The sequence below is a fragment of the Hyperoodon ampullatus genome, assembly GCF_949752795.1.
Source record: "Hyperoodon ampullatus genome assembly, chromosome: 8".
NCBI classification, from domain to species: Eukaryota; Metazoa; Chordata; class Mammalia; order Artiodactyla; family Ziphiidae; genus Hyperoodon; species Hyperoodon ampullatus.
Window position 1 is genome coordinate 34,665,407 of NC_136921.1, and position 11,900 is coordinate 34,677,306.

Consider the following 11,900-nt stretch of genomic DNA (forward strand, 5'->3'; position numbering starts at 1 on the left):
TGTTCAAAACCCAGGAGGATCTTAAAGCCGCTTTGCACACAGTGCAGCCGCAAGCCTTCCTCCTCTTGGTGAGGACTGTCACTGGTTTTCATTCCATGTGTTTGTAAAACACACCAGCCATGTGTGTGAGCCTATTAATTAAAACAAAAACAGAACTGTTTCTGTTGAGCTTTAGAAGTACAGAAACTTAGAGCCAAAGCAGGGAAGGAGAAACAGCAGCGTCCTGTCTGCTGCTGTGATGGCTGCCAGAGAATGAGGGGACTCTATTATGAAAAGCCAGCAAATAGACACCTGAATTAAAGTGGAAAGAAAAAAAAAAAAAAAAAAAGCTAGGGAGGCTTGTATTGGAAGTATTTAGAATGCCTTTATTATTTCCCTGAGCGACTGTTTAATATCAAAGTGCCTGGATAGCGAAGGCTTCTCGGTCTAATCTGATTCCAAAGTTAGCCTCTCTGACAAGAGGAGAGAATAGCTTCAGTGGCTTCTGAGGCCATCCTGGGGTCAGGCGTGGAGTCTATTCCTGCCCGAGCTGCTGAGTCACTGCCATCTTGGGGAATCACTTGACCTCTGGCTCAATTGACCTACAAGGTAGAGTGAAGCCTACAGCTGGGAAGGCTCCACATGCAATGCCCCTGTTATGATCTCTGGAATCAACTACAGACTTTGCCAGCCACCTGAACCCAAAGGATTTAAGTCCCAACACTTTAGGGGCCTTAGAATACAAAAACACCAATCAGTGATTAAAAAAAAAAAAATCACAGAATTCTTCCCAAGGAAAACATCACCAGAAAAGTGGACCAAAAATATCTAGTCCTCTTTCAAATATGGACTCTATGCCTGAAGGGTAGTACAAACATGGATCACATAGCACCCCTCTAAAAGAGATGCTTATTCTGTACCTTCAGTAATTTATCCAGAGCAGGATGTGAAAAAGCTTAGTGGTGTGTGTGGTAGGGAGGTGTGGAGAGAGGCCGGAAGCAACAACAACAGAAAAAAAATAAAGGACAGTTAAGGCATTCATCACACTGTGTTTTAAAATGCAAGAAAAAAAGACCTTAATATATATAACATCTTCCTCTGTGAGGGACACATACAGTGGCATCCCTCCATACCATCTTTCCATAATACAACATTCTGTTCTTTGGCTTACATAGGAACCATAAACTAAATATACGTTCACTTTGTATTTAAAAAAAATTTATTTGTGATCTGTACAAGTGATAAAGTGGGGCTTCCTTGTAGATTTTTAAAGGCAAAACAAAACAAAAATCCAAAGTAAAAATGTATAAATACAATATATATTTTCTTACAAAAATGGGAGATTTACAAAATATACATACTGCACTTGTCTCTATTTTACAAATTTCACATGCAAGAGATACAACACAAAAGATGCCAAAAACTGCGTAGTGGGGCTTTTAAAAATCTGACAAATCAGACAGTTTTGGAGGTTTAAGGAACACAAGGTCAATGTTAACTTTAATATAAAAAGCAGCTCCACTCAACCTAACATTACATATATAAAGCAACTTGTATTCCTGACAGTACCCTCTATGATTTAAAAACTATTTAAAACAGCATTTAAAGACTGTTTTGAGAAATAGGATAGTGTTGCCAGATTGGAGGGTGGTGTCAAAGGTGGAGTAAAGGTTAGCTCCCATGATTCTCTGCTCAGCTTTAGCCCATTACGCAAAAGAATTGGAGTTCTATTATAGAAAAAAAAGTACATGATTTAAGATTAATAAATTTAAGTCATCCAGCACATTTCAAAGAACTCCAGAATTACTTTGAAGTTTACCTTCTTTTAATGACTTTCCTTAAAAATGGGGCCCATGGTTTGAACTGTCCGCTTCACTCACTGTCATTTCTGCAGGTCACCTTCCCACCCGGCCACACAAAGACAGGGTCAGCATACACATGATATTTTATAAACGGATTTATGGAACAAAGGAAACAGGACAAAATGCTTTTTTACTTTTTAAAAAATTTAACGTTCCTTTATTATGAGGCTAAAGGCATTAGGCTTCTCCTTTTATCTTGAAGGATTCAAATTGGAGTGAAAAAATAGGGAAAAAAAACCCCTAAATGCAGGTTTATGGGAAGACAAAAAATGAAGGGGGAGATTTCCCTGAACGTTTTAACGGAGCCTGTTAGATCCTGTGTTCTGAATTAAATTTACTTAAAACAAACACAACAAGACCCCTTGCATTTCCTTTAGCCAAGTCAGAACCTCCGACGGAAAGGGGTATGGAAGCACGCTGCCTTTCACTTTTCCTTAAAAAGGAATGTTTATCGCAACCAAATTAACATTCAAAGGGAAACTTCAGATTTGCGCTGCTTTGCCTATAAAAGTTGCTGTCTTCACAGTTGTTCCTTTCCACAGGGAGACACTTGTTTCCTCTTTTGTCTCTTACAACAAAGACAGGGGGAAAAATGCACTCCTGTTTTGAAAAGCAACAAGTCATCACTTCTTTTCAGGGTATTAAACCGAATAAAACACCCTTCTTTCTTCCTCCTGCCTTCCCCAGAAAAGAAAAAAAGTAGTAGAAATACCTACTACTCGCCGTCTTTCCCTTGTTGCAAAATGTTCGCTTCATTTCTTTTGCATCCTCACATCAGGATTCTAGGAGGCAGGCCTCCCAAGACTTCAAAATGCTTACTTTACAGGACTTGAAAGGAGTAAAGGAGGAAAGACAGGCGGGAGGAGGCAGGGGAGGAGAGACTGTAATGTCTGACCCTGGAAATTAACCCATCTGGGCTCCAGTATGGCCCCAGTGAAAAGAGATTACGGTTTGACCACCGCTTAACAAGGACTCTGCAGGGAGTCCTCCCTTTTCCCAACAAAGCGGCCGCCGCAGACAGAGCTGTGCCTTTCACCCGGGCCTCACAGGAGTGAGGACAGGCCACTTGTCTTGCAGCAGGGGAATGGCTCACAGTCCCAGTTCGGCCCCAGAGCCGGGGAGAACTCACAGCAACCTTCTGATCTCAGTCTTTTCGATTGGCCCAGGTCGGTCCGTACCGTACAGGATTAACACGATCACCGTCATCATCATCCTGCAAGTCTTTGCCAGAAGTCTTTTCATCCAAACCGTCTTTCCACTCAGGCCTCTTTTCCAAACCCACGTATATCTCTACATATATCTTCTCACTTCCAGGTCACTTCTCACTGGAGCGTAAGGAGGTGACAGAAACAAGCCCCCCCCTACCCCGCCGTTCTTCCCCTACCGCGCCTTTCCCCCTGCTGGGGGGTGGGAGAAGGAAGGGTGGGGGAGGGGCCGGGGCTCATACCGCAGTCTCCCCCTTGCTGCTGTGGCTGAGTCTGTGGTAGAAGCGGCGCCACGACTGCAGCGTCTTGCCGGACCAGATCCAGAAGCCAGTGGTGATGCCTACGATCATGGTCATCAGGTACTTGATCATGAAGACGGTGAAGTCGGGGCTCATGGGCGGGAAGTGGCCGGGCGGACAGGGCACCGCGTAGCTCTTGCACGTCTGCAGGAGCCAGGTGCGCTCCCAGTGTTCGCGGAAGGCCTGCTCGTAGAAGTAGCAGGCCAGAACGATGGTGGCCGGCACGGTGTAGAGCACGCTGAAGACGCCGATGCGCACCATGAGCTTCTCCAGCTTCTCGGTCTTGGTGCCGTCGTGCTTCATGATGGTGCGGATGCGGAAGAGCGACACGAAGCCGGCCAGCAGGAAGGACGTGCCGATGAAGAGGTAGACGAACAGGGGCGCCAGCACGAAGCCCCGCAGCGCGTCCACGCTGGACAGGCCCACGTAGCACACCCCGCTGAGCAGGTCCCCGTCCACCTGGCCCATGGCCAGAATGGTGATGGTCTTGACAGCGGGCACCGCCCACGCGGCCAGGTGGAAGTACTGCGAGTTGGCCTCGATGGCCTCGTGGCCCCACTTCATGCCGGCCGCCAGGAACCAGGTGAGCGACAGGATGACCCACCAGATGGAACTGGCCATGCCGAAGAAGTACAGCACCATGAAGAGGATGGTGCAGCCCTCCTTCTTGGTGCCCTGCGCCACCGTGCGGTAGCCGTCGTCTGAGAAGCGCTCCACGCACACCGCGCGGTCCTCCAACAGGAAGCCGGCCACGTGCGCCACGGCCACCATGAAATAGCAGCCCGATAGGAAGATGATAGGCCGCTCCGGGTAGCTGAAGCGCCGCATGTCCACTAGGTAGGTAAGCACGGTGAAGAGCGTCGAGGCGCAGCACAGCACTGACCACACGCCCACCCAGAGGCGGGCGAAGCGCCTCTCCTCCTCCTTAAAGTACATGAGGCCGTTGGCGCGGCCCGGCTCGCAAGGGGCGCCGCAGTCGCGCTCGCCCAGGAAACGGTAGCCGAGGTAGGGGGGTACCTTGAGCTGGCGTGGGCACGAGAAGGGGAAGGCGGAGCGGCCCCTGCCGTCAGCGGCCCCCGGAGGCAGCGCGGTGAAGGGCAGGTCGGGCATGTAGGGCGCGGTGGGATAGGCGGTGGGGCCGCCGCCCGCGCTGCCGGAGCCGTCCGAAGTGTTCTGGCCCACGCAGATCTCTCCGGCGCCGTGCACGGGGAAGTTCTCGCAACGCAGCCGCTCAGGCCACTGGAAGCCGAACTTGTTCATGAGCGCCTCACAGCCCTGGCGGGCACGCTCGCACAGGGAGCGGCACGGCGGGATGGCCTTATCGAGCACGGTACACACGGGTGCGTACATGGAGCACAGGAAGAAGCGCAGCTCGGGAGAACACTGCACCTTCACCAGCGGGTAGAACTGGTGCACCTCGAGGCCCGCATCCTCTTGGTTCGTGTGACCCAGCAGGTTGGGCAGAATGGTCTGGTTGTAGGCGATGTCCGTGCACAGCGGGATGGAGATGGGCTGGCAGAAGCCGTGGTCCGGCACTGAAATGCCCTTCTCGCCGTGATACTGCTGCGCCCCGGCGCCCGCGGGCAGTGCGCCCAGCAGCGCAATCACCAGAGTACACAGGCCCAGAGGCGAGCGCGACGGTGCCGCGCGGGGGCCCAGCATCGCCGGCCGCGGGTGCAGCGGCGTTCTCAGCCCGAGAATCTTGACAAGGCAGCCGGGAGAGGCTGGGATCCGGGGAGGCGCCGCCGCGCCGGGCGCATGAGAGTCCTCGCGGCGCCGGGGCTGGGCCGTGGGCGGTGCGCAGCCGAGGGCGCTGCAGCTGGGGTGCTCGCGCCGCGGGGGCGCCGCCGCCACCTCCGCCCGGCACTCGCGCAGCAGCCGGGGTCCCAAACTCGTCTGCCTGGGCCGGGGGTGCCGGCGGGGGCCGCCTTCTCCGCTCGCCGCGACGTAACGGTGAGGCTTTTTCTGCGGCGAGGAGCAACAAGCGTCTCCGGTTACCCTTCAAAGTTTGCCCAAGTCTCTTGACTCACAGCGCACAGTAACGCGCGCGCCCCCCACAACAAGTCCGGCCCCCGAGCAGGCGAGAGCCGGGCGCCGCCGCTTGCTAGCCAAAGCCGCCGCCTCTACGGTGCTGCTCCGCCTCCTCGCCTCGAGGCTCCGCTCGCCGCCGCCTCCTCCTCCTTCGCCTCCTTCTCCACTCCCCGCTCCTTCTTCAGCCCCAAAAGCTTGGCCCCAAGTTTCAGCCAAACGGCGGATTCTCGCTGAGTCCGATCGGCGTCTTGGAGCCAAGAGCTCAGCCAGTTCTTTCAAGAAATCCAGTCACACTGCGTCCGAAGCTGCGAGATCCCGGTGCCCGCGGCCTGGGCCTGGCCTCTCCAGCCCCGCGCAACCCTGGCCGGTGAGTCCCGGCGCCCGCAGCCGCCGCCGCCCACCGGGAGGGAGCGCAGAGTAACGCCTCGGAGCCGCTCAACTCGCCAGAAGAAGCATCGGGCTCGCAGGGTTCCGGGCCGCCCCGCCCCCTCCCCTCCCCCCATTCACAAACCACTCCGGGGGCGGGCTCTCGAGCTCCAGGGCGGCCCAATGGCAGCCTTTGTTTTCTGTGTGGCCGCCTTTGGATTGGGTGGAAGTCGGAAGGGGCGGGCTAGGGAACCGGAGAGGCACTGTCCGCAGCGCTCTGGGCGGATTCCTGAGGGGAGGGGCAGGGGGCTGGGAGGGAAAAGTTAAGAAAAACTTTTACCCTGAATTCGCTCGCCGGGGGAGGTGGGGGAGCGCACCAGAAAGGGAATTTGCTTGAAAGATTTGTTCCTCTTCCGGATACACTAAAATACACATTCCTAAACAGAAGGGCGCACACCGGGCAAGGCTTTTGCAAGGAGAAGCTGAGAATAGAGCAGCGCCTCAGCGGAGAGAGACGTGATCCGGAGTCACTTTAGCTCTCCCCGGGCTGAAAATGCTGGGTTTGGCTGGGCGCTTTTAGGTAGCGGGATCCTAAATGTGGGGTTCGGTATGGGGCAAGAAAGGGGTGCGCCTCGCAGATTGCTTTTCTCTCCCGGGACTCCGACCACGTGAGGCCACAATCCCCTCTCACCCCCTCTCCCCGCGGTAAAAAGGAGGAGGGGCCGCGTCCGAGGAGAAATCGGAGTCGGGCGGAGGGGGCCGGCTTAAGGCAGGAGGAAGTGCAGACCCCTCTGAGGGGAGAGAGCCGGGGAGCGGCGGGCGCGGGGGACCCAGGCCCCAGCCCACCTTGACCGCGCGCACGGCCCAGAGTCTAGGGATCTGGTATAGCTTTAGTGAAGTCATTAGAAAACTAAGACAGTGTTGGGGGAAATTACTGTAAAAAAACCCTGCGGCCGGGTGTCCAGGAACACTGTACGGTTTAAAGCGAGTATTTGATTGCCTTGTTTTCCTTAGTTCTGCGACGCGTGGCCCTTCGGGATCCCACCTTCGTCGCAGAAGCAATGGTTTTGATCCTTAGAATTTCCGTAGAAAAGTTTTCATGCGTATTAGAAACCAAGGGCATTTGCTAATTAAAGAGTTTTCCAAACACAAAGAGTGGTTATCCTTGTTCTCGGGTAGCGTTTTCTGATTGGCAAGCGTCCTTTTGTTCCCGGTCAAATCTTCGCCCGGCTGAAGGCACTGGGCGCGGGCGCGCTCTCGCTGGTTACTCCCGGCGAGATCAGAAGTTACGGGGGCGGGGGGGTGGGGGGGTGTTTCTCCTCTCTGGCTGGACTGCGAGGAATATCACGAATTCCTATGCAGGAAAGTGACATGTTGAGAAAGGAAAAATCTGCTTCTCTGTCACACACACACGCACACGCACAGCAATCCTATGCCTTAAAAAGTGTTAACTCCTGGCTGAGCCCTCACTCCTGAGAGCTCAGTTCCAGGCGTTAGAGCCCTGGGGGATTTCTGATCAGGATGCATGTTTGCAGAAGTTGCTGCCTCTGCTGCCCCCGGTGAGCCTCTTCTCCAGCAAAAAAACCTGATCCTGAAATCGAAGACAATTAATTGGGTTCCCTTCTATGGGAGACTTTGGCCTCCTCTGTTTTTCTTTTCTTTCTTTTCTATTACTGGTTTACGGGGAATCTGTCCTTCCACTTCACAGTTCTTTGTCCTTCTCCACTCTTGTTAATGGGTCTGGAGGGCTGAATCATTTAGGCCAAGGTAGGGTGTCAGACTGCTCCCATTCTCCGTCCGGCCCTCAACGGGAGTCCTCATCTTTTTCTTCCAAAGCATCAATTTTCCCTTCACACCCAGGACTTTTTTTTTCTTTCTTTCTTTCTTTTGGAGTGTCTGCCTCAAGGTAATAGGAAGGATTAATAATACTTTCTTTAAAAATGTTTCATTGCCTCCTTATATATTTTAAGGGCTCCTCATTTTCTTTCTAAATTATTATTCTTATCACCTAACCCTGGGGAGCCTTGATATTGATTGCCTTGAAAGATGTTGTTTAAAGACGGTGCTGCTTCTTTGCTTTGTCATTTAAAGTGTGTGTGGTGGGGGGTTGGAAATCCTTTTTTCTCTCTGTGAGCTCCAGGATGGTCTCCTTTTCTAAATCAAATGTTCGTGCTTATTCATCAGGCCACTGATCTAAGTCATCTTTGCTTATTGAGGGAGAAATTACAAGCACTGTCATCTAATAAAATGAAAACTGACAGGATAAAATACTGTCTTAAATACCACTAAAACCAGTTTAGTTATGAGCTTCTTCTCCTCATATTATAGCCCCAGACAACTCCCTGATGAGGTAATAGGAACCATTTTTTAAAAAGAGGGGGGAAAAGAGAGCCCTTAAAAAATTCGAGGGACAGGGGCTTCCCTGGTGGCGCAGTGGTTAAGAATCCGCCTGCCAATGCAGGGAACACGGGTTCGAGCCCTGGTCCGGGAAGATCCCACATGCCGCGGAGCAACTAAGCCCGTGCGCCACAACTTCTGAGCCTGCGCTCTAGAGCCCGTGAGCCACAACTACTGAAGCCCGCGCTCTAGAGCCCGTGAGCCACAACTACTGAAGCCCACGCGCCTAGAGCCCGTGCTCCGCGGCAAGAGAAGCCACCGCAATGAGAAGCCCTGGCTCGGCAACGAAGAGTAGCCCCCGCTCGCCGCAACTAGAGAAAGCCCGCGCGCAGCAATGAAGACCCAACTCAGCCAAAAATAAATAAATAAATAAAATAAATCTATTTAAAAAATACGAGGGACAAATAAGGTATTTTTAAAACAATCTACATGTAAAGTGAAGAAAACACAGCCCCGTTTATCTAGATGAAATGTATCACAGATGGGAGTCCTCTTTTCTGACCCAGGCAGACAAGTGCAAAAAACAGAGAAGCAAAGCCAATTTTGTGGAGAGTGTAGTGTTTTTTAGGATGATTTTTTAAAAACCACTCCAAAATTTTTCTGAAAAATAAGAATTTGCTGTTTGTGAGAGGGGTGTGGTAGCTTTCTATGCCTTGCCTGATATAGAATGCTGATTTCAAGGAGCTAAGTAATAAAAGGGAGCAGTTCAGAAAAGTAAGCTCACAGTGTAGGGGCCTAAATAGTCTGTTTTAGGCTCTATGATAAATGTAGTAACATTGGTTCACATCTGTTCAGAATCAATTTAATTGTCTTTTCCAAGTAACAACTTCCACACCCAACTCCCAAAGCCATTAACTGGTATCTTCTTTGGAGAGCTAAGGGTGGAAAATTTTGTAACGTCTGCTGCAAAACTTCCAATTGTCCCTGCCCTTTAAAACAACAAAGGCTTTTATTTCTTCACATCATAGTCATATGGTTCCATAGAAAAGTGATGCTATTCATTGGCTCCAATTATTTAAATGTTACTTATCTTGGCCAAGTCCCAGGTTTATCTAGTTGAATTACATTCTGATGTCAGGCCAGATTTGAAAATGGCCACCTTCGTGGTGCCACAATCCTGTGGTTGTAGTGAAACTCCAGCTGCAAGAATTACTAATGCAAGACCCAAAAGGGCAGCTTTTAGCATATACTTTCCTTTCTGGCCTCTCTTTTACCAGACAGTTGGTGACTTTATAACATTGAGGACTTGGAATTTCCAATTGCAGGTTGCCATTGACTTCTTTTCATTTTAGTTTGGGGTGTTGGATCATTCAAAAAATGGGAACATTTTTATCCCTAAGTGTTATGAAAGTTAGAGATGTCTAGATTGAATGAGAGGAGTTAGAGGAGGGCCATGCTGAAGTCCTGTCGGGTATGCTAGGCCCTCCCATGTAGAGGTGGCTTGTGTGGTAGATCCAGTGATTGAGTCTATTCGACCATTTTCCTTGTTGGCTGAGGATTATATTAGTTATCTATGGCTATATAACAGATTACCCCCAAACACAGCAGGTTAAAACAACAAATATTTAATATCTCATAGTTTCTGTGTGTTAGGAATCTGCGTGTGCTTAGCTTGGTCTTCTAGCTTGGGGTCTCCCACAATACAGCAATCAGGGTGTTGGTCAGGGCTGCAGTTACCTCAAGGCTCGATTGGAGGAGGATCCATTTCCAAGCTCATAACGTAGCTTTTGGCAGGCCAAAGTTTCTTGCTAGCTGTTGGCCAGAGACATCTGTTCCTTGCTATGTGCACCTCTCATGAGGCCACTTATAGCATGGCACCTTGCTCCCGAGAGATAGAAGTCATGGTCTTTTTGTAATCTAATTTGGAAGTGACATGCTGTCACTTTTGCCTTACTTTATTCATTAGAAGCAAGAAACTAAGTCTACCCACAATCAAGGGGCAGCAGTGTTACTCTAGAGTGTGAAAACCCATTGGAGGGTGAGCCCCTGTAGAGGTGGTTCACCACAAGAGTTACTTATTCCTTCCCAAAGTATTATGGAGATAAGGCCTCAGAGAGACACAACTCTTGGGTCTCTGCCCTTGCAGTGTCCAGAGAAAGGGCCACAAATAACAACCCATGTTGGTTGGTTATAATGCCACTTGCATCTACAGGAGTCAGAACAAAACCCTAACCCTCTCTGGCCACTGTCTTTTTCAAACACATGTCATTGGACTAGAGGGAGAAAGAATGTGGGAAAGTTGATTAACACAAGACCATCAGCAACCCAGGGGAAAAACCTCCAAGTGCAGAAGGAAGCCGTTCTTGGGAGTCAGATGTACTCAAAGGACCAAGCATTTGGACCAAGTCTTTGACTATTGGCTACTTGGGTTATGAGGTAGAAGCATCATTGGTAATCACTACCCGTGGCTTTATGCCAGTCTGGACAGTAATGATGTGTAGGAAGTGTGGCAGAGGTGTTAGTACAGACTGGTTTAGTTCTGCTTTTCACCATTGATTTCCTGTCCTGCCTCAGGCAAGTCACTTAACATCTCTAGCTCTCCAGGGTGTTGTGGGAATTAATGAGATAATATTTACAAAATGCTTCGTGATCTGTGGGCAAAATATCATGAGGGCAGAATCCTGGTTTGGTTATATTGATGCAAATCATAGTGATAAATAAAAGACCAAGTTAGGTACATGTTTTATGGTGTTGGCTCTTTGCTGAGGTTATGATTTTTTACAGTGGTATGCTGGTAAATGTTTAATAACTAACTAACTCTCCAGGAAATAAGCCCTGATCTATACATTTGCCAATTTCCATGGTGTGAATATTGATACCATGGCTGATTTCCAGCCACATGATGTTACTGAACTTGGGGTTTGGAAAATCAGCTCTCACAAGCCCCTAAGGGCTGATTCTAGCACACCACTGGATTTATAAGGACTTACTCTTTTCAGATGACTTAGAGCATCAAAAACAGTTATATTTTTAATAGAATGACTACCATTTATAAGGTACCAGGTGCTTTAGGTACACTAACTCTAATTTTATAACAATCCTTCAAGGTTCCAGGTATAAGCTCCTTTTTATAGTAGCAAAGCCTGGACTAAAACCTGATCTATATAATATTTTTCACTTCACACTGCACTGCTACTTGATGTCTTCATGGTAAATATCACTAATTTTGGTCCTTTTATATGTCGGATCAAAAGCCATTCTAAAATTTAGAGACGTCCCAGACTTTCTAGGCTTGGGTTATCAAGCCTAGATTGGTGATGACCTTCTGAATATTGTCCTGAATGTTATATAGGTTTCAAACCCACTCGGTAATGACCACTATTTTTTTTCTAATTTTCCAAGGAACAAGTTAATTCCCATTACTGAAACTGCACCAGTGAGTTCTAAATTAGGAAATGTGGGCGCTCTGCTACAGCCCACTAGGGCAGATGGGAAATTTGGCAGGGTACCAGGCCCTCCCCACCTTGGCAGGCCAGGACAGTCAGCAGAGAGCTAGGAAAAGCTGCAGGAAGAAGACTCAAAGTAGTAATAAAATCCCCCAGAACCTTCTAGAAGAGTGAACATGGGAGCTAGAGCAGTGGATCTCAAACCTGATTGGTCATCAGCATCACCTAAGGAGTTTTTTCAGAAGTTTGGGCCCCACGTCAGACATGTTGAGTCAGAATCTCTGGCGTTGGACTTGGGGATTTAATTTTTAAAAGCTCACCGGGTGATTCTTTTGAATTAGTCAGGTTTGAGAACTGCTGACCCAGACTCGTATT

The 11,900-nt window shown here is 49.5% G+C and overlaps 1 protein-coding gene across 1 annotated transcript; it reads right to left on the reverse strand.

Moving 5' to 3' along the window:
- Window positions 1-3,282: 3,282 nt before the first annotated feature.
- Window positions 3,283-5,007, reverse strand: FZD7 (frizzled class receptor 7; the record flags this gene model as incomplete). Its single annotated transcript, XM_079709830.1, has 1 exon — window positions 3,283-5,007. One exon carries the CDS (start codon window positions 5,005-5,007, stop codon window positions 3,283-3,285), a length of 1,725 nt encoding a protein of 574 aa, XP_079565956.1.
- Window positions 5,008-11,900: the final 6,893 nt, after the last annotated feature.